Source organism: Euphorbia lathyris, chromosome 1, assembly GCF_963576675.1.
Source record: "Euphorbia lathyris chromosome 1, ddEupLath1.1, whole genome shotgun sequence".
NCBI lineage: Eukaryota > Viridiplantae > Streptophyta > Magnoliopsida > Malpighiales > Euphorbiaceae > Euphorbia > Euphorbia lathyris.
In genome coordinates this window covers 23,187,610-23,213,314 of record NC_088910.1, presented here as the reverse complement: position 1 = coordinate 23,213,314, position 25,705 = coordinate 23,187,610, and the positions used below count along the sequence as shown (strand labels likewise).

The 25,705-nt window shown below is 36.0% G+C and overlaps 2 protein-coding genes across 4 annotated transcripts; both read right to left on the bottom strand.

The window, feature by feature from the left end:
* Positions 1-2,103: 2,103 nt before the first annotated feature.
* On the bottom strand, positions 2,104-8,885 carry LOC136224961 (N6-adenosine-methyltransferase non-catalytic subunit MTB). 3 transcript variants are annotated; one of them, XM_066013390.1, is made up of 8 exons: positions 8,728-8,885; positions 8,491-8,649; positions 5,290-8,020; positions 4,935-5,018; positions 4,696-4,800; positions 4,482-4,590; positions 3,518-3,669; positions 2,104-2,651 (listed from the first exon to the last, which is right to left on the bottom strand). In XM_066013390.1, exons 3-8 carry the CDS (start codon positions 7,939-7,941, stop codon positions 2,205-2,207), a joined length of 3,549 nt encoding a protein of 1,182 aa, XP_065869462.1. In that variant the 5' UTR covers positions 7,942-8,020; positions 8,491-8,649; positions 8,728-8,885; the 3' UTR covers positions 2,104-2,204. The 3 variants fall into 3 exon arrangements, with proteins under 3 accessions (XP_065869462.1, XP_065869468.1, XP_065869469.1); XM_066013396.1 differs by adding an exon at positions 8,233-8,304 and having other exon boundaries at positions 8,491-8,883; XM_066013397.1 differs by having other exon boundaries at positions 8,491-8,645; positions 8,728-8,880.
* Positions 8,886-16,845: 7,960 nt separating this feature from the next.
* LOC136224950 (BAHD acyltransferase DCR) lies at positions 16,846-20,265 on the bottom strand. The gene is made up of 2 exons (XM_066013380.1): positions 19,793-20,265; positions 16,846-17,912 (listed from the first exon to the last, which is right to left on the bottom strand). The coding sequence occupies exons 1-2, from the start codon at positions 20,237-20,239 to the stop codon at positions 17,022-17,024; spliced, it is 1,338 nt and encodes a 445-aa protein (XP_065869452.1). The 5' UTR covers positions 20,240-20,265; the 3' UTR covers positions 16,846-17,021.
* Positions 20,266-25,705: the final 5,440 nt, after the last annotated feature.

The window sequence follows — 25,705 nt, the reverse complement described above, 5'->3', positions numbered from 1 at the left end:
ATTTCTTACCTTAAACTCCTTATATATATTGCTTGCTTAAATAACCAAAAACTGACCAAGTAAAGAGGTCAAGCTGAGTTGTGCGCATCGAACATCTGAGCTCAGGAATAGACTTTAAGTGCTATCTCCTGACTCAAGTCAAGAAACTGACCTAGTCACCTGTTGACTAAGCCAGTATCTTACTGATCACTCAGCGCCGCTGTTAAAACCTTTTCTCTTAAGAAAAGAAGTTTGCCCAAACTTAAGAAAAAGTTTAAATAGTTCCTAACCCCCCCTTGGAACTATACTTGCAACGTTATAAGGGACCAACACTTATGTCTCAAGCACCTAGGCTACCCCTTCAAGGCTTCAATTCATCCTGTGTCTTAGATTGTGATGCTAGCGGTTCAAAAACTGGGGCAATCTTTTATGCAGTAGAACTAAAATTCACACAGTTTGTCATAACTCTCCTTTCGGAGTTCATTCAAGAACTAAAGACACAATGACCAGACTGCAACAAGATGTCATACACTAGGTGGCAGCATGTGACAGTGCTGCAAGTTTCACCATGGCTTCTACAGCCCCTACAATTCATAAAAGAGCATGGCAGGATATTGCTATAGACTTCATCCCTTTATCACATCCATTTACATCTACTGCTACTGCTGCAACGGTGGCTCAAGCCTTTCTCGATAATGTTTTCAAACTTAATGGAATGCCACATTCCATTCCATTATTGTTGATCGTGATAAGATTTTCACTACATCAGTGCTTAGAGAATGAGGTTATTATCAGCAACCAATTTCTTGTCTTGGGACAATAATGTGCTAAGGGGGTGGGGGTATTGTCAAAAAAAAGGTTCATTTGGGGGCTTGAATTCTGCTAATTCATTCTATTATTGTTATTTTCATTTCTGCTATTGCATTTTCCTTCTTTTTCATGTTTTACTGCAACATCTATATTATTTTCTGTAGAATCTATGGCTATACTATTTCTAACCGTTTTGTGACCTCAACTATACTAGCTATATATATATATATATATAAAAATATAAAGTCATGCCTTTGTAGAGACAAATCTATCAATGAAAATTATCAGCTATTGTTCTTTTTCTGTCTATTTCTCTACTTCTTACTTTCCTATTTATTTCCCTCTTAGAGGGTGTTTGGTTGGAGGTAATGAAAGTATGGAATGGGAATGGACATAATCTTTTGCCTTTGTTAATGTTTGATTAGCTAATATTTAAATGGGAATGGGATTCCATTCCCCAAAATATAGGAATAAGTGATTCCTTCCTTCAACCCCTCAATCAACTTGATTCCTCTCCATCTTATTAATTTATCACGTAATGAATCCATGATGTACCTTTTTTTTTTTTTATCTATTAACCCATTTATCACGATTTTTGTAACTACCCAAAAAAATAACTACCTATATGTATATATAATATAGTATATTTATAATATAATACATTGATTCTTCAAATGATTTCTGTATACAATAATATATAGTATATTTTTATAATTAATTTTTTCGGTTAGTTTATTATTAATAGTTTTCATATTTTATTTATATATTTTTTTTTGGTTCGTCTATTTTATTTATATATTAAAATTTAAAAATTTTGATTTTGTCCAATTTCGATTTTGATTTTGATTCCAATTCCGGAATTTGAACCAAACATTCTTAAAAGTAATCGGATTCCGATTCCGGATTAAACCAAACAAAATAAATAAATAGTCATTCCGATTCTGATTCCGTAACATTCCGATTCCGATTCCAATTCCGATTCCGAAGTTTGAACCAAACGCTCCCTTAGTTCTAATTCTGATCTACCCAAATACTAACATCAGAAACCCAAGTCCGACAAAAAAAAAAAAAAAAAATACAATTTTTTACGTTTTGAGATATCTATACATCCCCAAAAAAATCTTTTTTTAATGATTTTTTTTTTTTTTTTGCTAATTCTGATTATTATATTACAGTAATATTTAGTGCCACTATAGTTAGGAGTTAGGGAATGGAAGAGGACCAAAATGCAGTAATTTTGATTATTATATTACAGTAATATTTACCCTAATATATGTCCGAGTAATTGATACAGAAAGGTCTCTAAACTCTATTTTATTGAAGAGGACCAAAATGCATTTCATTTCCGTTTATACTTTTAGCAAAGAAAATTTTTTTAAGGGAATGGAACAATCAATTTATATAATAGATGTTTGTTACAAAATATTCAATTGTCTGTGAGACTCAAAATCTACGAAGTCAGGGCCATTTGCCTGCCCCCCAAACCCATACATATCAAAAAGTTTCTCATCAGAAGGCATATTCCCCATTTCCCGTCCCCGAATGCCCTCCATCGGTGATGCCCCCCAAGTAGCCGGAGTTGAAGGGGTTGAGCTAGAAGCCTCTTGGTTTAAACTGAATGCATTTGGATTCTGTGGCGAGTTTCCAGCTGCTCTCCTGTTGGAAGAATTGCCTGCTGTTAGAGAAATAGTAGTTGTTGATTGCTGTTGGATTTGCTGCTGGTTCTTCATAGGCGATTTTGGCCGCAGGGACTCTATTTCGGGTGTAGTCACAACGAGATGAGGTGCTTCAGGGGGAGGATTCCGCCCACCACCACCTTGCCAGACTTTCCCATCTTTGTCCCCAAAGTTTCTCACATATGCCTGTCACTCAACCAAATCTCCAATTAATAAGTGTCTTAAGTAACAAGGGGAATAATAGGCAAACATTATCAACACAGTACTACCAATATTCCATGCCAACCTAGTCTAATATGCACCAACCTATGTTGCACGGAAATAGGAACTGAAACGGATGTCGGAAAGCGTTATTTCTAGAACATAGTCTTTCAAACATAGTCAGAAAACTGAAACGAAAACGGACACAAAAAGCAGAAATGCTACTGAAAAGGGTTGCTGTGCAACATAAGCCCCAACTACATGAGTGACATTATCTTTTGCAAAAAGTAAAAAAAAAAAAAAAAAAAAAAAAAGAATACTCTTTCTTTTCCATTCTTGAAGATCAACATCCTGAATTTGATAAAGAATTCTCTATAACTGATGAGATGCAGGGCTGAAACATTGGGGCGTCAAAATGGATTGGCGCATCATAATAGTGTTATATTCCACACGATTACATATGATATAAATGCAATAGAAGTGATAATCATGCAAACGGATCGTGTCAGGATGGTTATCTCTGTAAATCGTGTAAGAGATTGACAGCCCTACTGAAACATAACCACTAGGGGTGCATATTAAAGAGGTCGTAAAACTACAATTGTATGCAGGGGATATAACATTTGTGAGGTCCATACTGCTTGCAAACTCCGCTACCACAAAAACATGGTAATTCATTCCTCAAGGAAATTCAGCATATGGAACCGTGTGCTCTGAGAAAGTTATTGTACTTGAAATAACATTTAGAAAACAAATGCAGCCCAATGTTTTTGACTGCTAAGTAAATAGATTCAGATTATAAGCATAACTTTTACAACAACAAATAACAAGAGTTTAGGTATATGTTGTACCTCGGAATTGAAATTAGACGAGGATAGCCCGTTGCCAACTGTCAACCAACCAGATCGTATATTATGGTCTTCACCAAAAAGCTCAAGCCTTCTGCGGCCAAGAGAGAAATGCTCAATTATTCTATACATGTCCTCTGGCTTTTGAGTTGAACCTGCAGTCAGAACTCATCTGGTCATCCATTTGGAAAACTATAAAAAGAATATCATGGATATTGGGCTATAAACCATAGAAACTTTGATTTTGACAAAATTTCACATTTCAGAAACCGAAAGTCAGAAATTTGTACAAAACATTTAGAGTCACTTTTTATTAATTCTTAAAAAAATGGGAAATTTGTTAATTAGTCATGAAATGTGTTTCCAAAAACAGACGGCATTCACCGGTCTCTTAAAGAATCTAGAAAGAAAAGGCATTAAATAGGTAGTTACCACAATTGAATAATAGTTGACCAATGTACTATTCGAACTCCTTCATTTTATTTAAATTTGCAAAACATATCCTTAATATTTACAAATACACCCCTAATAGTTTTATCATTTACACATTTGTGTTTCTAATCTTTTTTAGAAATGTCATTTATCCATTTCCATTTCTTTTACTTATAGAAATATAATCTCTTGGTGTCTGTTTCCATTTCTAAGGATTTTATGCATTCAAGAAATGTCATCATGTACTATTCCAGGACACAAAGGCTCCACCAAAATAAAACAGATCAAAGAACCATGAAACACAAGATGCAAGGATAATCACATGATATCTCCACCAAGTTCTTGACTGCATTTTCTATCAAGCTTAAAGAGGGAAAAATAAATGAATGCACCAGACTATATCAAGATAACTAACAAACGAGCAATAAAAAAAACTGTGTGATCCAGATATAAACTATGGTAGATTCGCAACATTTAAAAGAAAATTATGAGAGCAGAGCCTAAAAAATTCATTGTCAAAACAAATTTAACTAACCGTAAGGAGGTTCCTCTGCAATGATTACATCAGTGTCAATGTTAGCATGGATTATATGACCATCAGTGCTGCGACGAACTGTTCCCTTTATACCCATCAAGCAGTGTTCCTTCATTACAAGCACAGGTTAGGACAAAAAGTAATACATGAGTAAAGTATAAAAATGCATGATAAAGGAAGAAACTGAAGAAATATGTCGATGATAATTACCAACCTTTGAATGCTGAAACAACGTATGTGAATCATGCCGCAATCCTGGAGTAGCATTACTTTTGTTTGTCTTCACCCAACAGATATCCTCGCATCTCCGAAATCCCCACTGAAGCATGAAGTGAAAATGAAAATATAAAATGTAACAATGACTTCACAGTACGTTTTTTAAGTCGAAGATGAAAAAAAAGAGAGTAGAAAATTAGATGTGAACATGAAACTAAAGGCTTGATTGTCAAGTACCTTCTTAAGACATTGACGGCCTTGCTCAAGTCCAACACCGTCACCAACCCACAGAAAAATAAAAGAAGGCGTATCTGCGATTGCCTGTAAAGACAAAGGACAAAATGTTGGGCCAAGTCCAAATCAAGATATGTATTGAGGTATTATAATAGCAAAATAACTTCAGACATATGGTTCATCTAGGAGTCAGGATGCTGTATTTTATTCAGCTTTCAAATGCAATTCGGCAATAATGCAAATACTTGTTAGCAAGTAAAAGTATTAATACTCAAGCAGGAATGTAAAAAATAAAACTCGCACATTCCCAGTGCATGAGAATTGCAGAAAAGTAAAAAGCAAGTTGAAACAAATCTACCTCAATCTTGAGATTCAGTATTTCTTCAAAAGTCCAATACTCCATATGGTCAGCAACACCAGGGGCACGATGAACATACTCCTCCCAAGGGGGATCTACCAGAATCACATCAAACTTGGTTCCAAAGAACTCCGAGGAGAGCTCAAAATCTCGCAGGTCAGTTTTTAAATACATAGGAGCAGAGGCAGATTTAGCCACAATCTCATCTTTTTTCTGTATAAGCTCCCTAAGCTTTGGGTAATCCTCTACAACATTAGTAAGCTCTAGCTCCCTAATAAAATTCTGTGGTCGCATACCAGTATCTACAAAATTCTGCGAGTAATCATTCTGCTCCCCTCTTGAAGGAGCTTTACCTGGAGGTGCATTGTTTCTAGGAGGGACCCAGCCCCCTGAAGTCTTATCAGAAGGTGCTCCTCGTCCTACTGGTCCTGCAGCACTAAAACCAGGACCAGACATGTTTGGAGGCACTCCTCTTCCAGGTCCTGCCTGATTAAAAAACATACCAGGGTTTGGTGGAGCATTGCCCATGTTAGGAGGAAATCTGGGTGCAGATGGTCCTGGAGGAACAGAAGACAGAGCTGGTGGCATGCCCAGCATATTCATCTCTACACCTCGAGCCCCAGGCCAAACTACTGGTGGAGAAAATGGTGGAAATATAACACCTGGAGAAATCGGAGGACCTGGAGCAGGTGACATACTGGGGCCAAGTGGCTGCATTGGTCCAGGTCCAAGAGGCCCAAAAGGTGATCCCATTATGGGCAATGGAACCTGTTGGTTGTCCCTGCCAGTAGGCCTAACTCTCCCACCTCTACCTACCCTACTCCCTTTTACTCCTTGTGGAGGAGCTCTGGAGAAGGACCCAGTTTCCTGGTTTCCATACGAAGGCTGTGAACTACCACTGGAATTTTGGCCACCGGCACTACGACCAGCCATAACTCCTCGCTGTCCTCTTCCTTTTCCTGCCGGGTAATCCATCTCATCCCTCCATGAATTTGAATCTCGTATAGACACACCATCATCATTATATCGTTCCTTTGTATCCTCAATGGAAGGCGAAGAACTGTAAAATTCATGTCTTCTTCCCCTCTCATCCCGTGGAAGTGTCCACTCGTCAACATTTGATTTCCCATCAGATTGCTGACCAAGCTCAGTTCTCCTAGGAAAGCTGGATCCAGACTCCGCTCGACCATAATCAAGAGGCTTGGTTTGGATCTCTATTACATCATAATTCTCATTTGAAATTCCAAAATTTGACGATGTTTTAACAGCTTCACCCCTAGTTCTACCATGTGGCCTTTCATTGTCATTCCTCTCTCGACCATGTCTTGGCTCCCAATCTCTTCCACGATCATATGCAACATCTCCATCTTTTGCATCTCTATCATTACTAGTCGATTGCCTTCTTTTCCAACTATCTTTGGAACTTTCCCTATCTCTATTTCTATCACTCCAAGTATCATCTCTGCCCTTTCTATCATCCCTGTGACCATCCTTTTCAAGCTCCTTCCGCCTGATGTCTGAACTTCTTTCATACTCCACTTCGGAGTACTGTGATTCATGATGACGCCTCACACTCCTCTCAGGGGTCCTAGATCTGTTAGAGCGGCTTAGATCTCTTGCACTTTTATCTCTTACCCAAACATTTCCATCTTCATCAGCATTTGAAGACCTTTCACGGCTTTCAACAACATCCTTACTAGTGGTAGTTCTCTGCGGTCTATGCTTCTCGTTTTTGTCCCGCCCAGTTCTTTCTTCACGAGTTATAGAACTATCCTTATCATCTTCCTCTACAGCATCTGACCTGCTCCTGCTCTTGCTCCTTTCTCCCTCAACTCTTCTTTCTTCTTTGTTGTTTGATTTGACAACTTTCTCATTATTTGAATCTAAACCCCCACTTTTACTATCACCATGTTCATTTCTTGCAGAAGCACTTCTCTCTTTAGAATTGTCATATTTTGGATCAGAGCCTTTTCCACTTCTCAGATCAGTCTTCTCATGGTGACTTTCTTCAGCTTTCTTGCCAGTATCTGTTTCATCCCATCTCCTTCTAGAAGTCCTACCTAGCTCACTAGAAACATGAACCTTTTCTCGGCTACTTTCTCTCTTGTCCGAATACTTGGTGCCTCTATCTTGTGTCTTTTCATGTTCTCCGTCATGAGATCTTTCTTCTTTGCTTTTACTAGCACTGCGAGAACTCTCATGTTCCGCAATCTTTGATGTCATTTTCCTCTTTTCACCATCATGTCCTTTACTTGCAGACTTATCTCCAACCTGCTTGCTCTCTTGTTCTCCATCTTGGTACCAACTGCTCAACTTTTCCAAGCTACTTTCCTCTTGTTTTTTCTTCAATTGTTTCGAGCGTAGCTCTTTTCTTGCTTCATAATCTTCATCGTCACTGCCAGTTCTGCTAGAGCCACCACCTGATCTCTTACGGCTCTCACTCTTGTCACCACCAGAACCTCTTCTCCTTCCGCTGCCATCTAATCCTTCAGCATCCTCTCCATTGCTCAACTTTCTAGACCTGCTTGACCGGTGCTTCCTCTTATCACTGCCCTCCCATTCTTCATCATCCCCCAACCTATCACCCTTCATATCTGAACCGTCCTCAATGTCACGTTTTGAATGATTCCGACCACGTTCAGGTGACTCCATTGCAAGTAAAAGGCCCTTGCAGGAAAATTCCTTCACAAGTATTCTGACTCAAAATCTTACAATCTACAATGACAAGATCCTGAAACCAAATAAAAAGAAAAAGGAAAAGATTAGACACTAAGCAATTTCCTCACTTAACAAAATTGAACAGGTCCATTGAGTCCTATAGCCTTTAAAAAGTCAAACAGTGTTGCCACAAACTACGAAATACTAAGTCAAAACTAGGTCCGCAGTGCCACAATGAAGGAGGCTATGTGAACAGTAAATCAACTGAATAGTGAACCAACTGACCAAGTGTTGCAGAAATGATTAGCAAGCAGCAGATTCGTCAATAATGAACAGTGAACCTTCTCATGCGGATTGCTTCAAAAATTGTGAACAGCAAACAAAATTATTGGGGCAATTTAGTAGTCAGTTCAAACTAAGACGTTCGTGGAACAAACAAAACCAAAAGACTACAACAGAATCTCACAAATCTCATCAAGTAATTCAACATTAGAAAAAAATAAATAAATAAATAATTCGGAGTGGATCAATTTATGTAAATACCTTATCTTTCATAATCATGTCATTGAGATTTCTCTAATTACACGCCATATCTCCAAACGGCGTAGTTTTCCGAAGCCCTAAACCTATTGTTTTCGAATTCCCCTTCCTTTCTTTGCTAAACCATCAGCGAGGAGTCGTTCAAGTCATTGGGCATCCTACCTAGCCGAAGATAAGCCCAGTGAGAAATAATAATAAACGCTTGAGAACTGAGAACTGAGAAGAGGAATGAAATCGAACCAGTTGATGGCACGGTGGCAGTAGCGTTCGATTCGCCGTCGTTGGGAGAGGTAGGCGGAGCAGATTATCGGGGCAGCGCAGCAATAGTTAGAGAGAGACGAGAGATTTTAGGATAGGATAAAAATGAAGGCAGGACAAGTTAACCCTAACCTATTAAACAAAAAAACAAAACAAAGTAACTATACAAGGGTTAAAGGATTAAAAAATTTATCCGGAAATTCGCCAGGCGTAAGCATGGTTCGGTTCCGACGAATAACTAGCTTTTTGGTGGATCTTGAATTTTATTTCGATTCAGTCCGATTTGGTTCATATCAAAATCGAACAAGAATTCTGTAGTTGTTTCTTCTATTAATTTTGTTATTTTTTCATTTATTCCACATAGGTAGATAGATTAGAATATACTTATAGAATAAATTAAGGGTCGTAAGGATCGTCAATTTTGAGAAATCACGATTTCACGATGTCGTATTAGGAAAATGCGAGATCAACTCTTTTTCATCTTGTGATCGCTAAAGCATACATGGTATGAAACATGTGTTATGGTGTTTTATTCTTTATTCGAAAGAGAAGCGTGTATCTCATCTTAACACCACATGGAAGCATATGTTCAGATGTGTCAAAACATCTAACTTTAGTTCACTACTTTTAGTGATTACTTCTGGCTATATAGACAAAAGGCTTTAAATTGTCTCAAACTTGTCTTTTAGATTACACTTAATTTCTTTCATACACATGTAGTGTATGTCATCATCTTGCACCATGATGAAACTTCTTTCATTCCCTTTACAAGGTGGCTTCTGATATTGAAGATGCTTTCAAAAATAGTTGCGTCCTTCTATTTGTCACCATATGACAAAACAATGGGCAACGCTCGTATGAGTGAGCTACATTTCTGTCTGACAAGCATTGTAACATTAACAATAAATATTAACAAAACAATATCTGCACTCGTGTATTTGAAAAAATTCATGAACACTTTACTAACAAATCATATTCACAAAAATACATGAAAATCAGAAGTATGCCTAGATCTTATACAATCATTGGGATCTAATATGTTTCGTATAAACATCTCTTTTGACAGGTTTGGTAAGAGGATATGCAACCATGTCATGAGTGGATACATACTTCATACTAACTTATTTGCGTGCAATTAAGTTCCTAATAAAGTTGTACTTAATCTCTATATGCTTTGACTTGCTATGGAATCTCTAATCCTTAGTGAAAGCAATAGCAGATTGACTATCACAGTTAACTACGACCAAAGTATTAGAGGCGGTAATATTTAAATGGTTTAGGAACTTATTCAACCAAATTGCCTCTTATACTGCTGATGAGTACGATAATACTTGGCTTCCATGGTGGATAAAGCTAAACATGTCTATTTCTTGATAGTCCATCAAATGGTACCATCCCCAAACAAGAATATGTAGCCTGACATGGACTTCCCTTCGTCCAAGTCTTCTACTCAATCAGCATTTGTGTATCCTCTCATACTCCGATCTTTGCCTTAATAGCATAGAGAATAGTTTGTAATTGCGTTAAGATATCTCAATATCCTTTTAACAGCTGCCCAATGTACTTGCCCTAGATTAGGTTGATATCTTCTTACTATCCGAACGACATGATAAATATCGGGTCTTATACAAAACATAGTGTACATTAGACTACTAAATGGCACTAGCATAAGGAACTTTTTCATTTGTTCCTTTTCTTCTTGTGTTTGTGGACACACGGTAGTACTGAAGGAGATGTCATCGGTCATCGGGCTATCTTCGGGTTTACAACCACGCATACTGAATCGATTGATGGTTTGTTGACATGAGTTTTTTGAGACAGAGCCAAAATGTTCTTCAAAAAATCTCTCGAAATCTTAACTCTAAGAATATACGCGGTTTCGTCCATGTTTTTCATCTCAAAACTCGCACTTAGCCAAACTTTGATCTAGTTTACAAAACCAATGTCATTTCTTGCTACCAGGATGCCATCATCATATAATGATAGAAAGAAAAAATTTCTACCCGAGCATTTAGTATCGACTCAATTGTGTTCTTCAATCGACTTGAAGTCACTTGAGATCATCTGATTATGAAATCGAATGATAAATTACATACGTGGTCTATAACCTTTATCATATTTCACACTTTGGTGTACAAACTTTAATTTTCAGTTAAGGGCCTCTGTCTCCCCTTAGATCGTTCCATTTAGGAGGCTTCCGATTCAAATTTTTTTTTATAAAAAAAATGCTTTTTAGTTATAATGCAATAATTATTAAATATCAATGGTTAAAACTTATACCAAAAAATAATTATTATTCCGTATCTAAATTTAATAGTAGTTATATATAGAAAATAAGAATACAACTGGAAAGTCGACAACACTAACACATATTGTCTCTTCTTCTTTTTTTCAACTATTGCCTCTTGACAACAAAAGCAATAAGGGCCTTAAAATTTTATTGTGAATTACTATTTCTAGCCACTAATTTATACCTCTAGCATCGGGAAAAGACTGAACTACCCTTTGCACCAAAATTGAAAAAACCCAAAACCTCTCAAGAACCCTATACAATAATCGATCAAATCCGGACTAATTTTTGAACCGAATCATGGATGGTGATAAAAGCCGTAAAGGGAAAGCGAAAATGGTAAGATTTACGGTTTTATTTCGTTGAATTTCGCTTTGATTTAAATCTGTTTGGCAGATTTTGAAAATCGCCGGAATCGCAGTCGGGCGTACGAACATCACGCCCGACTTGTGGTTCCAGTGTAAGAGCATCATGCCCGACCAGTGGTGCGGACGTGATAGCCACATGCCCGCACCACTGGTCGGGCGTGATGCTCTTACGCCCGCACCACTGGTCGGACATGATGTTCATACGCCCGACCAGTGGTGCGGGCGTGATTTGCATACGCCCAAGGTTTTTTTTTAAAAAAATTTACATTATTTACATTTAAATTAATTTAGTATAATTTATAATTTATATGTTACCATTTTTGATTAACTAGATGTAATTTTTTTTGTAGACGGAGCGGCCTACTAGGGGTGGGAAATCCATCCCGTCATCTGCTCGTCGTCTAGATATGGACGACGAGGATGATACACCACGCCATACGAGATTGCGTGGTATTGATATATCCGGTCGTAGGCGGAGAGGGGCTGCGACGGACCAGTTGAGGAGGGGGCCGATTGTGGATCAGCCCGATATTCATGGATCGGAGGGGCGATGGATTTTGGTGACAAAGAGCCTGATAGCGATTCTGTGGAGGACTACTTGGATGTGTAGCCTATGTACTGCGACAGTCTGCAGCTGCACGTGATCGCGAGGTTGAGGATAGCGATGAGCAGCCGATCCCGTGCAGACAGCCGACCCATCACGTAGGAGGTCGCTTTGTGACTACAAGTATTTTTTAGTATAATTTTATAATTTTAGTATTACTTTAGTATAATTTTAGTATTTTAGTATAATTTTATAACTTTAGTATAGTTTAGTATAATTTTAGTATAATTTTATAATTTTAGTATAGTTTAGTATAATTTTAGTATTTTAGTATAATTTTATAATTTTAGTATAATTTTAGTATAACTTTAGTATAATTTTAGCATAATTTTATAACTTTAGTATAATTTAGTATAATTTTAGAATTTTAGTATAATTTTAGAATTTTAGTATAATTTTAGTATTTTAGTATAATTTTAGTATTTTAGTATAACTTAGTATAATTTTAGTATAACTTTAGTATAATTTTAGCATAATTTTATAACTTTAGTATAATTTTAGTATAATTTTAGAATTTTAGTATAATTTTAGTATTTTAGTATAATTTTATAATTTTAGTATAATTTTAGTATTTTAGTATAATTTTATAATTTTAGTATTTTAGTATAATTTTATAATTTTAGTATAATTTTAATATAACTTTAGTATAATTTTACAACTTTAGTATAATTTTATAACTTTCAGGGACCAGCAAACGTCCCAAAGCTAGTGAGGACGAGAGCTGGCTAGTTAGTGGACCGGTGGATGGTGGCCCCGTTGATGGTTCCGTGATTCCTAGTTTTATAGGACATGTTGCCTCACGGATGCTGGGAGGAGAGCTTCGGTCGTTTCTGACATGCTACAACAGATCAACAGCATGCCGAGATTTGTGTCAGTGGTTTTCTGGTGTGTCACCCGAGGTAAGAATAATATAGTTTGTCAACATTTATTGTAATTTGTATTTTTAACTATAAACATCAAAAACATTCAGTAATTGTATAAATTGTATATGTGTCATTTTACAGCTGAAGGAGATGATCGAGAAGACTGATTTGTCTCACCTTCCACATATCATGTTTAGGAACCTCGACACTCCGCTGTTGACTGCGTTCGTGGAGCGGTGGCAGCCCGATACGAACTCCTTTCACATGCCGTTCGGGGAGATGACTATCCAGCTGCATGATGTATGACAGATTCTTCGGATCCCGATCGACGGTCCGATGGTGTTCGAGTCTCCCACTACTGACGGGCTTCATGCCATGTGCATGATGATGTTTGGGGTGGATCGGGAGCAGCTTCTATTGCCGAGCCGGCATTTATGGAGTGGTGGAGGTGTATTTGTTGAGGCTGTACACAGGCTTGTCATCCAGGGTAGGTATGACGCTACTCGGGCCACAGCGTGGATGTGGCTTATGCTTGGATCCACTTTGTTTATTGACAGGAGTGGAGATAGGATTAGGTCGACCCATCTTGCTGAGGTTTACGGCGATGTCAGAGGGGCAGCTGGATTTTCATGGGGGTCTGCTACACTTGCCACGTTGTACCGGCAGTTGGGGATAGCGAGCAGAGGAGACTGTTCTAGTATATGCGGATGTTTGACCCTACTGCAGGCGTGGATATACGAGTATTTTCTGATGTTCCGGCCGCATAGACTAGCTCACGTGATCCCAGCTGACCATGCCCGTTTACTGAGATGGGAGGTCGGGATACCAGGCAAGACGACCGCCCGACTAGATACCATACGCGGGCAGCTGGACCGTATGACGGCGGCAGAGGTATTTTATAAAATTTTAGAATTAATTTAAGTATTATTTATAGTATATTATTATTTATTATTGAGTATTATTTTTTCTCAGGTGACGTGGTTGCCTTATGGTCCTTTCCCCGATGATGATCGACTTCGAGTGTCCTACGCCGGTTGGATACGGTGTAGAGACATCGTCAAGCCGTATATGCCCGATCGAGCGCTGCGACAGGTCGGATATACTCAGCCTATCCCAGCTGAGCGTATTAGACATGATAAAGCAGTACGACCATAGAGATCTTTATCGTACAAGCTCATGCATTCCTCTGTCACAGTTGAGGATAGCTGGCGGAGATTTTCATCGGCTCGGGACATTGATCGGAGGAGATGCCGACCAGTTGGATACGATCCCACTGCATGTGATCTTGCTTATATGGACTGGTATATGCGATATTCACATCCTCATCTCCTTCATGCACCACAGGCTGGACCGGTCCAGCATGCTCGCGCCAACAGCGAATTTATAAGTTTATTATTCTTTAATATTATTATTTAGTATTAGTTTATATGTGTTTATTTTTTAATATTTATTTATTTATTTATTTTTGCAGTGGGTTAGCTGGTTGTGGCGTGTCACCCAACTAGCGGCTACCCACCGATCTGGCGAGGATGCTCCACGCATTAAGAGGGAGATGGATGAGTTTATGTAGACGTGGCGTCGGGCGAACTAAATTATTTTTGTAGAACTTCATACATTTTAACACTTTTGATATTATATGTACTCTTTTATGTTTATTGATTTTTATGTTTATTAATTTTTATTTTAATGTTCATGTTTTTAAATTTTATTTGTTAAAGGGTAATCCGAGTTAAAATGCTGTAATTTTATTTCTAAACGGATAATTCGAGTTAACCACAATTATCAACAATTTTTTTTGTGATTTATTCATGCGGGCGTAATCACACCTCACCACAGTGTGAGGCGTGAGGCTATCACGTTAATGAAAGATGATCTCGTCCTTTCACGGGGAGAGGTTTTTTTCCCCATTTTCCCACCTCAAAGCCTCAAATGGTACTTTCGTCCTTTTACGGGGCTAGAGGTGGAAAATTGGGACTGGATTTAACAACACCCATTTTATTTCACAACTTGTCTCTTAACAATAATATGAATAATTTACAAAATAAAGCATATGGTTATATTGAGGGAGAGGGAATTATCATCTATATATAAAACATTATAATTTTAAGTCTTACTTTTACCGGACGGTGCAATTTTAAATGTCATTGACTAAATATAATCCCATTAATGAAAGATGTGTCCTTTTCATTAATTAAAATAAAATGTGAAATTTCAAGCTTCATTGGGTTGGGTGGTTAAAATCCTAGGAGTTTGGGGATAGACAGACCATGAAATTTCACATGAAAAAAATAAGTAGGATTGTAATGAAGTTACGTTTATTCATTTTAGGCTTTATAACATAATGGAGCATGAGTAGGATTGTAAATAAGTCGATCCGTTCATGAGCAGCTCGGTGTACGACTCAATTTGTAAACGAGTCAAAATTGAGTACGACGAAGCTCGAGTCGAAAGCTCACAAGCAAGCTTGATTATAAGTTCATGAACATGTTCATGAGCAAGCTCGATATAATGTTCATGAATATGCTTGGTTCGATTATTTTGTTAATAACAATATTTTTATAAAGGGGAAATGTAAAACAACGTAGTTTAGTGTAAACTTTAGCTCTATAGATTTCAAAACTCTTAGCTTTGTGTTAAACAAATTTCAAATCAATATAATTAGTGAACATAATTAATGAGTTGTTCATGAGCAAAGTTCATGAACTGAATTAATGAGCTACTTACGAATAAAGCTCGTGAACAAGCTTGTTAACAAGTTCGCTCTTGAGCTACCTACGAACATAATGTTTAGATCGAGCTCGTTAATTTTATGATGAGCCGAGTCTGAATAGGTCAAAGTTCGGCTCGATTCGATTACAGCCCTAAGCATAAGGTTGCCTATCGCCTCTAAAATATTGGAATTGCCCATGTTGTTATATGATTACATTGATTTGGTTAGCTGATTTAACTAGCTGTTTGTGAAAACCTGTTTAGTAAAATTTAGATTATTGTTAATAGATGTTTATGTAAAATGACAAATAAGAACATTGCTATTTTATGACTATTATTTTCTTTTTTAGTAATTTATATTCTGAATACCTTCTAAAAATGTCAAATCAGTTTTTTTCTAATTTCGATAATGTAGGGTTAAAATTGACCTTGCTTGGAAACGTTAGAATTAAATCTACACCATTTCATACGTTAAGGCTAAAACTGCACTCCACTTAAAACGATAGAGTTAAATTTGGTCTGTATCCTTATATTTACTTATTAATTAAACAATTTAAATAATTAGACATGAATAATAAACATATATTTTATTAACTGATATTTGGATACAAAATTTACATCGTACAATATGCAAAAGAAACAAGTTAGGATATACAATACTTGCAACATGTGTAAAAAAAAAAAAAGTAAAGATAAAAAATTTATTATTGCATAGAGTGTTTCATTAAAACTGATTAAAATTTGGTCCAACTTTCAAATATCAAAAATAAAATTGACTCAACTTGTAAATATTAAAAATAAAATTGCAGAGTTTTTTTTATTATTATTTTAACCAGTTGAGTTAACTTTTACTACTAATGTTATCACATTTTTGTACTTTTTCCCTATTATAAACTATTTTAAATTAGTATAACAAATTAAATTTTATTTCAAATTGAATTTTTTACATTGTTGATTTTTAAATTAAATATTTATCAGACAAGTTTTATCCTATTGTTATGATGTCTTTCAACAAAAAAATTCTACAATGGTGTAAATTGGTATGTGTGTTAGATTATACTGAAAATACAAAGTAATTGAAAAAAACAAATTTATTGATATTATTTACGTTTCAACTTTAAATTTTTAATAAAACTTCATTTATATAAAAAGACAATTAAGTAAAAAAAAAATATTATTTTTAAAGTTATATCCGGATAGATTATCCAATTATCTTTATTGTAATAAGATATATCTATATCTCCACATTAAATGAAAGAGAGAGCAAAACACAAATGAAATATCTAAATACATCAACCATACCAAATTAAACAACAAAAACTGTAAATAAAATGAAAAATCAATCATAAATAATTGGATAATCATATTTATCCAATTAATCATGATCTCTTAACAGTTAATTAAACCTCGTAAAACAAGATTAAAAACAAAAAAAACATGTCTTAAACCTGGAACAGAAACTCCTTGTCTTTCTCCAGTTTCTCCATAGCTCCACCTTCCAAAGTAATCTCAACATCGATACTTTTCCCTCCACTCTTCCCTTGATATAAATAAACCATTCCATCAAATCTATTATTCGACCCGCTCCTCACACTCTCAGGTTTTCCCCATCCGAAATCCATTTCGTACACCGGAAACCTAGGCGAGCTACCGACTGCCACGCAATTCACGCCGGCGTCTTTAAACTGGAAGATCTTCGGTGCACTTTCCCATTCTTTGTTCCTTTCGTCGATAGCTTTTGCATTGTGTGATTCAATTGCTTTTTGAATCACAGCCGCCCCGAACTCCGGCGGGTTGTTTGTTAATAACCCGACTGCTGTGGCGGTGAATATCGCCTGAATTAGATTTCCGAAGTAACTTTCCGGCATCGGAGGATCGACTCTTTTGCGACAGTCAGCGAAGACGGTGAACACTGTGTAGTCTTCGGGTTTGAGTTCACGTGCGTGTGTCACGTGACGCCAAATGTGGACTGCTAGAGATTGGAAGGTGGAGAATGGTTTTGAACCGTCGGATGGAGGGTTTTGGTTGACTTTTGACTTGATCTTGTCCACTGCTGATTCGGAAAACTTGAAGACTTTTTCTTTTAGCTGTGGGACCAACTTGGGTTTTGCATCACCGTTGGATTCACTGAAAGGATCTGGGGGGAGTGAGAGATCGAGCTTCACGCGAGTGTCACGCGCTTTGGTGCGTTCGAGGAATGGTGAAACGGAGATTGAGGAGGATCCGTTGCAGATCTCGGCCCATGATTTCATGAAATGCCACGTGGATGATCCATCTAGGATTGCGTGATTGAACGCGCAGCCCATTGTGAGTCCGTCTTTCAGCTTGGTTAGCTGCAAAAATGAAAGACAATAGTCAACACATTTAAGTCCGATTTAAGGTATAGATTAAATATATTTCAAATTCAAAGTCTTACAAAAATTGAAATTGAAAGTTAGGAGGGTCAATGGATAAAAATTAATAGAGATTAAGGACTTGGATAGATATTTGCTTAAGATTTGACTTTTGTGAGCCAGGCCCATTAAAAGCTTGAAGTTAAAGTTCATTAAGAATTGGTTGTTTCAAGGATGTTGAATGAGAGACCTTTCAATGGAACAGTGTAATAACATTACATGTCATCATGTAATAATTTCACGAGTCAATGAAATGTAAGAACGTGAAGTTTTACACTTTTCAATAAAATATTAAATGTGTTTCAACTTTGTCTTTTATAGGATAAAGAAAAAATTAATGGATTTTTCAATACTTGTGTAGAAACTTAAGCATCAATTGTAATAAAACATAAAAATGTGTATATAAATTTAGAGTTTTGTTAAACAAATTAGAAAAGTAGTAAATAAAATAAATTGATTACAATAACTTTTCAATATTTATAGTTATATGTATATTTTTCTCCAACATATTAGCTATTTAACTTTTTCTTTGATTGTTTTATTATTATAAGGAGTAAAGACAATGATAGATTTGAAGATATCAGAACGGTCCTATCGTTGGAACCACCCTATTATGGATAGTTTCGGACCTTTGGCCACCAAAACTACTTCTGCCATGAATGATTTTTTTAGCTTTCATATCTTTGCAAAATTAAAGTTAGAGCTAATTAATTAGCTCATTGAGTTTGTATTTAATTATAAAATTTAATTTATAATAGAGAATAAATTTTTGTAACTTTGTTCAAAACAATTTAATTTTACTTTTATAATTCAAATATAGCTTAATTTTGAGTTTTAGGACTGTATAAAAAAATTAATTTTAAACCATACAAATGATAACATAAGAGCAAGTTCATTTTTTTTAAGTGGCTCACTTTTAAACCACTAGTTAAATTTTATAAGTTAAATTCATTTCACCCTATCAAAAATGTTTTAAATAATTTTTTAATAAAACATTAAATGGACCAAATCATATTATAGATTTTATCACATTAAATTTGATTTGTATAACATGATAGTAAATTTTACTAATGTCTTATCACATTGCATTATATGCACGTAAAACCAATAATTTAATGGCTTAATATATCAAAACCTTCCGAGATGCTACCTAAACTTACATAATGTATCGTTAGTCTCTTTAACTTGTTTAAAATAACCTATTGACCATCTGAATTTATTTAAAATGACCTATTAGTCCCATAAACTTGCTTATAGTGATCCATTTGACTCCTAAACTTATTTAAATTGATCTACGTTGCAATTTGTCTAAATCCATTAAAAAATTCAAAACTTAAAAGGTAAAGACTTAATTTGTGATTTTAAATCTTTCAAACAAATTAAGTTTTTTTTGTTACGATGAAGAGGCTAACGAAAGACAATATAAGTTGCAGGGATCAATCAACCATTTTGATAAGTTCAGAGGGCAACTAAGTCTAATTTAATTTCTCTAAAAACCCCAATAATTTAATATTATAATAAAATAATATAATTAATAATAATTAATTTTTAACATAATAAGTTAATTATTGAATTATATAACATCAAATTATTGGATTACCCACAAATGGCGTAGTGAAAGAGATGTATAATAAATTTTGCGCCTAATATAGTGTGAGAAAATTTTGTGAACTTATTTTAATATCCTAAATTGTGGTCAACAAAGGCTGTATTCGGAGAAAATAATTTCATACCCAATATGGTATTTTTAGAAATATTTGTAAACCTAGAGATTAGAAAGTTAAAAACATAATTAAAGAAGTGTTAATTAAGTAATTTACCTGGAGAGCTAACAAAGGTCGGTGTTGCCCTTCAAGATTCAAGATTCCATTATAAGGAATCAAATCTTTAAAACTAGCTGTCCCTTCCTCAGCCGTTAGATCATCCACAGTGATATCTTCCCCAATAGCTTCCACAACCTCCACACCTTCCATGTCATCATCAAACTCAACTCTAAAAACCCCATCTTCATCTCTTCCAAGTTTACCCCCGAGCTGATAAAACTCTTCCAAAACTACCCCCAGCCCTTGTTTAAGCTTCATTACCATTTCCTCAAACTCGTCGACAGTTTTGTCTGTCTTGTACAAGAGTAACTTCTGGTTGTAATAAAAAGCTAGATATGGAAGATCAAATGTCACCAGTTGACACTCTTTTTTGCCCAGTTTTTTAGCCGGTTTGACGTGGGTTTTCGCCGTGATTTTCACCGGAGAGTTTTCTGGTGAAGCCATTGGAAGTGATGGTGTTGGAGATTGAGAGAGATGAAGTGAGACTTATAGGAGGAGATTGTTTGAGGTTAGTTGGGTATGCATTTAAGGATTTTGATGAATGCAGTTGAACTCATTAATGTCTCTGTTTCTGATTGATGGTGAGGAAGGAAGTAGATGTTTAGTTTCATTTTTTTTTGTTTTTTTTTTACTCTCAATTAATGATTATTTGTATGTAAACCTTTGAATTTACAAATTCGAACTGTCCCGATAGTCCTTCAACTTGCATAAAAATATTTAGTTAGTCGAAAAATGTAATCAATTTATCAATCGGTTAAATTAAGTTAAGTGCGGAATATGTATTGCCCGCGTCTTTAAAAAAATAAAACGACCGAAGTCGGAGTATGCAGTTCTAATATTAGAGAAGATAACTATCAAAAAAAAATATTAGAGAAGATAAGTTTTATAGTTGAGCGAGTAAAAATTTCTATTTTAATCTATTTTGTGAATTATGTAATAATAACATTCTAAGAAGCGTCCAATGCACCTTTCACATTTAACCTTTTTTTTTTTTTTTTTTCTGCAACCGAGTGACCAATTGATTACATTTTTCGTAAATTTAGAAGGCTAACTAAACATGTAATGTAAGTTGAAGGGACTATCAGAACACTTTGAAATTTCATGGGCTAATCAAACTTTTTTGACAAATTCAAAATGCAAATAATGTATTAAACCTAGTTAATTTCGTGATTCTGTTGATTTTTGGTAAAACACAGTTTCAAGTAGCAAGCTTTATATGTTCATGCTTAAAAAACAAAAAAATTGTCTAGGTTTGATAAATTGTGTTTGATTCCAATTTTACTTTTAGTATTTTAAGAGAATTTTTGTAATTTTATTAGTAATATATTAAATATTTTAGATAAAATTAATATTTGGAAAGTTTGAAATATATTTTTTTTTCTAATTTTTCAATAGTATAAAATTAAAATTAAAATTTGATCTTCATTAGAGTTAAATTTATACAATCTCATACATTGAGACTAAGGGCCTGTTTGGTTCAGCTGTTAGCTAACAACTGTTGCGGTTGCTGTTAGCTGTTTGCAGTTGCAGTAAGCTGTTAACTGTTTGTTATTAGCTGTTTAATTAGTAGTGTTTGATAAAATTATATTGAACCATTGTTGTTCGGATTTAAAATGTCTAAAATGGACATGTTTTAAATTAATCAACGATGAAATTATAGAAGGAAAAATGTGAAAAAATGTCCATAACGTTTACAACTAGAAATAATTTTACTCTTAATGTCTAAAATGTTTCAATTTTACCTATAATGCTGGCAGCTAAGAGCAATTTTACTCCTAACATTGGCAAGTTTGGTCGATTTCAGATATTATTAGAAAACATAGATATTTTGTTTATTATTATATACCAATTGCACATACCAATGGTTCTAAAAAAAGATTTCATATTTTTTTGTGATTTAATAATAAAATTAAAAATTAATATTTATAAATTCGATGAAATATTGAAAAATTTTTTGTTCAACTCGTACAAAAGACAATATTTTTTTTCTTAAAAAAAATCACGTCTAATCATATGTTTGTGATCTGTTACTAATGATGATAAAATCATGCATATGTGAAGTGTAGATGACAATATTCATGACCAAGAAGACAGTTTGATAAATTATTTCTCAAATTGACCCAGCTTGTCAATGTTATGGGTAAAATTGCTTTTACCTGCCAAAATTAGATGTATAATTGCACCATTTTAGACGTTAAGGGTAAAATTGCTCTTAGCTATAAACGCTGGGGGTATTTTTGCACCTTATCCTATTATAAAATAAAAAATGTGTTACACAAATTAATAAAAATAATCTATATAAAAAATAAAAAATTTATTGAACGCAACAAAGCCTTGTTTTTCCGGTAATTATGTTATACAAATATAAATAATGTTAAAGAATAAACATATTTTGTGGAAATAAGAAGGATAATTCTGTCAATAACAACTAACTACAAACAGTTGTTTATGAAAAGCTCTAAATAGAAGTTTTTCGTGAAACGTTCCAAAATGTTGCAGTTTCCAGAGAAAATGCTAAACGCTGCGGTTATATAAACCTAACCAAACGCTATATTTCCTGCGGTTTGGAGTGAAACGCTAAACGCTTCTCTGAAAAGCTTAAACAAGCACCCTCTAAATCTATACTTCCCTTCAAATCGTTAATCCTAAAAATAAATTGCTAACCTAGATAGACACACATACAACTTATTTAACAAACCAGTATAACATGTTATATTCAATTATATTATGAATTAAAAAAATATAAATATATCCATAAAAAAAAATATAAATATATAAATCGGTTAGCAAATTAAATTGCAACAACAATTTCTTAATCTTATCCCATGTTTTTTTAATGTTGTTCCGTCTTTTTTGTATTCTGTACTTAACTTTGATTGCCGGTTGTGGCTTATTAATTGCATTTGTTTCGGAAAAAAAAAATTTATGAAAAGGGATCCATTTTGTTTCCCAGCCGAAACTAAGCATTTATTTGGTAACATATATATATTATACAAATGTATGTATAATAAATCTGATTTTGACACGTCACATATGACACATCATCAAAACATTAATCTATAATTGTGTATCACCTCTTTTTCAGATACTTTGTGGGGGATCATATGATATGTGATGGGATGGGATGCATCATATAACTATATTTTTTTTTTTTTAGGAAAAATGTATTGTAATTCTCAAAAAAAGAATGTATTGTAATTCTAAACTAATTAAAATCAAACTTTAATTTGAACTTTTAACATTTTTTTTAAAGAAACTCATTTCTTTTTTTTCTTTTTAACAAGTGATATATCACTATTTTTTTTTCTAAGAAAGTGATATCACAATATAATAGCACCTCTAAGGGAAGTAATACACATTTATTACTTATTGGTGTTTTTATTATAATATTTTTATATTTTGTTCGATCTCTTTATTTTTTTTGGTAAGAAGGGAAGAAAAAAACAAACAAACAAAAACCTAACCCGGGATCAGTCTAGGAAGACTGACCCCAATCCTATCCTCAAGAAGAGAAGGTAACAGAAAAGAAGGAGGAACGGAAAGGGTAGAAACACCTAACACCCCCCCATGCCCAGCAGCTGCCAAGCGATCCGCCACACGGTTTTGCTCCCTATAAATATGGGAGAAGGTAAGAGAATCGAAGGCAGGACGAAGCCTCAAGATGGCTTTAATGAGATTCTGACTCTTAAGACAAACAACATGTCTATCCGAAATCCTGTTGATAGCCTCCAAATTGTCAAACTCCACCGAAAGTCTTTTAACACCCGTGCGAATGGCGAGTTTAATGCCAGACAAGATCCCCCAGAGCTCCGCAGTAAAGGAGGAGCCCGTACCTAAGTTATGGGTAAACCCAGCCAGCCAGGCGCCACCAGCATCCCGAAGAACTCCACCAGCAGCAATTCTGCCATTACTAAGGCAGGAGCCATCCGTATTCAACTTGACAACCCCTTCCATGGGCTTCCTCCAACCAACTAACTGGACCTCTTTAACCGGGGAGGGGTGAACCAGGGGCTCTCCTTCAAAACTCTTTGTAATAACAGAGAGTTTTTTCGAGAAGTAAAACCGGAGGTCAAGAATAAAGACAGTCTTCTCAGCAAATAACTCTTCATTCCTCCATTTCCACATTTGGTGACAAATAATAGCGAAGAGAATAGCCCCGTGCTCCATACTGGCCAACAAATTTCCAATAACGCCTTCAGAGAACCAGTCAATATCAGAGAACCCCATAAAGGAAGGAAGGATGTGGCACAAGGTTTCCACATGGCCGCTGCATCTGCTACAGGCACCAGATACAGCCAAGTGCCTTCTGTGTCTATCTGCATTCGTGAGGAGCCTGTCTTTGACTCCCAGCCATAGGAAACTCCTAATGCGGTAGAGGACTTTGAGGGCCCAAATGGACTTCCAAATTTCCAAGGGAGGATCAGCCCTATTAGGGGTAAAAGCTTCATAGGCCGATTTGCAAGAATAAGAACCATTATTAGTCAAGGCCCAGCAGTGTCTGTCCTTATCCTCCTCCTGATTACTAATCTTTACACCTCTAATATTAAGGAGGGTCTCCAAGCTAAGAAAGGAGTCGAACTTAGACCAGATCCAGTCTCCCTCCGAGTCCACCACATCAGCAATTCTCCAGGAGAGGAGATCATTCGGCGGAGGGGCGATGCACACCTCAATCAACGGTTTATCACCAATCCAAGTGTCATACCAGAAACTAATGGATCTCCCATTACCCACCTCCAAGCCAATCCCCGTACAGAACTCAGCAAAAACAGCACTAAGCCCTTTTCAGAGGAAGGAACAGCTGACAACCCTCTCCTTCGGGTCACCAAAGATTCTATCTTTCCTATACTTGCCGCACAGAAGACGAACCCAAAGGGAGGAGGGGGATTGCCACATTCTCCAAAGAAGCTTCATTAACATGACTTTATTATTGTCCTTAGCTTGCCTTATACCAAGACCCCCCCTGCTCTTAGGCTGGCAGGCTTCCTTCCAAGGGACCAGTTGAATCTTCCTCCCATCCCCAGACTCTCCCCACAGAAAACGCCGATTAATTTTATCAAGGTCGTTGAGGACCGGCTCAGGGAGCTTACAGGCTTGCATGATGTGATTTGGAGCAGCGCAGTTGATAGACTGGATTAAAGTAAGGCGACCTGCAAGGGAAAGAGAATTAGCTTTCCAGCTAGCACACAAACCGTTAGATTTGTCCAAAATGTCTTTAAAAGAGGCTTTGGACACCCTGTCACTATGAAGAGGGACCCCAAGGTATTTCCCAAACGATTGAGTCAGGGGAATGCCAGACATCTCACTCAGTCTTCTACACAAGCTATTATCCATATTCTTGGAACAAAGCATACGGGATTTATGGATGTTAATCTTCTGGCCAGAAGCCTCACAAAAGCAGTCGAGGATATCCATCACAGCCTTAATTTGTTCCTCATTACCCTCCACAAAAAGCATGACATCATCAACAAAGAGTAAATGGGCAACAGGGGGGCAATGTCTGTTGATGGAAACAGGGTGGAGAGTCCCTTTGCTCACCGCCTCTTGGATCAGGTGAGACAATCTTTCCATGGCAATAACAAAAAGGAAGGGGCTCATAGGATCCCCTTGACGAATACCCCTGGATGGAGAGAACTCATCCGACATATCCCCATTGATCATAACCTGGAAAACAGGAGAGGAGATACACTTTCCAATCAAATTCCTCCAGTTCTCCGGGATACCAGCTTTGGCTAAACTATCCAGAAGAAAGCTCCAGTTCAACCTATCATAGGCTTTCTCCAGATCCAGCTTGAGAGCCACGATCCCTTTCTTGCCTTTCTTAATCTTCATAGAATGGACAACCTCCTGGGCAATAACAACGTTATCCATCAATTGTCTTCCAGGAACAAAGCTCCCTTGATTTTGGCTGAT

What these genes read in the sequence shown, in the direction of transcription:
- LOC136224961 (XM_066013390.1), bottom strand. Translation starts at nt 7,941, where the DNA reads ATGGAGTCACCTGAACGTGGTCGGAATCATTCAAAACGTGACATTGAG. An exon ending in GCCGTCAATGTCTTAAGAAG is followed by an intron (nt 4,801 to 4,934) that starts GTACTTGACAAT and finishes TTCATGCTTCAG; the next exon opens with TGGGGATTTCGGAGATGCGA. An exon ending in CGTTGTTTCAGCATTCAAAG is followed by an intron (nt 4,591 to 4,695) that starts GTTGGTAATTAT and finishes CTTGTAATGAAG; the next exon opens with GAACACTGCTTGATGGGTAT.
- LOC136224950 (XM_066013380.1), bottom strand. Translation starts at nt 20,239, where the DNA reads ATGGCTTCACCAGAAAACTCTCCGGTGAAAATCACGGCGAAAACCCAC. An exon ending in GACCTTTGTTAGCTCTCCAG is followed by an intron (nt 17,913 to 19,792) that starts GTAAATTACTTA and finishes TCATTTTTGCAG; the next exon opens with CTAACCAAGCTGAAAGACGG.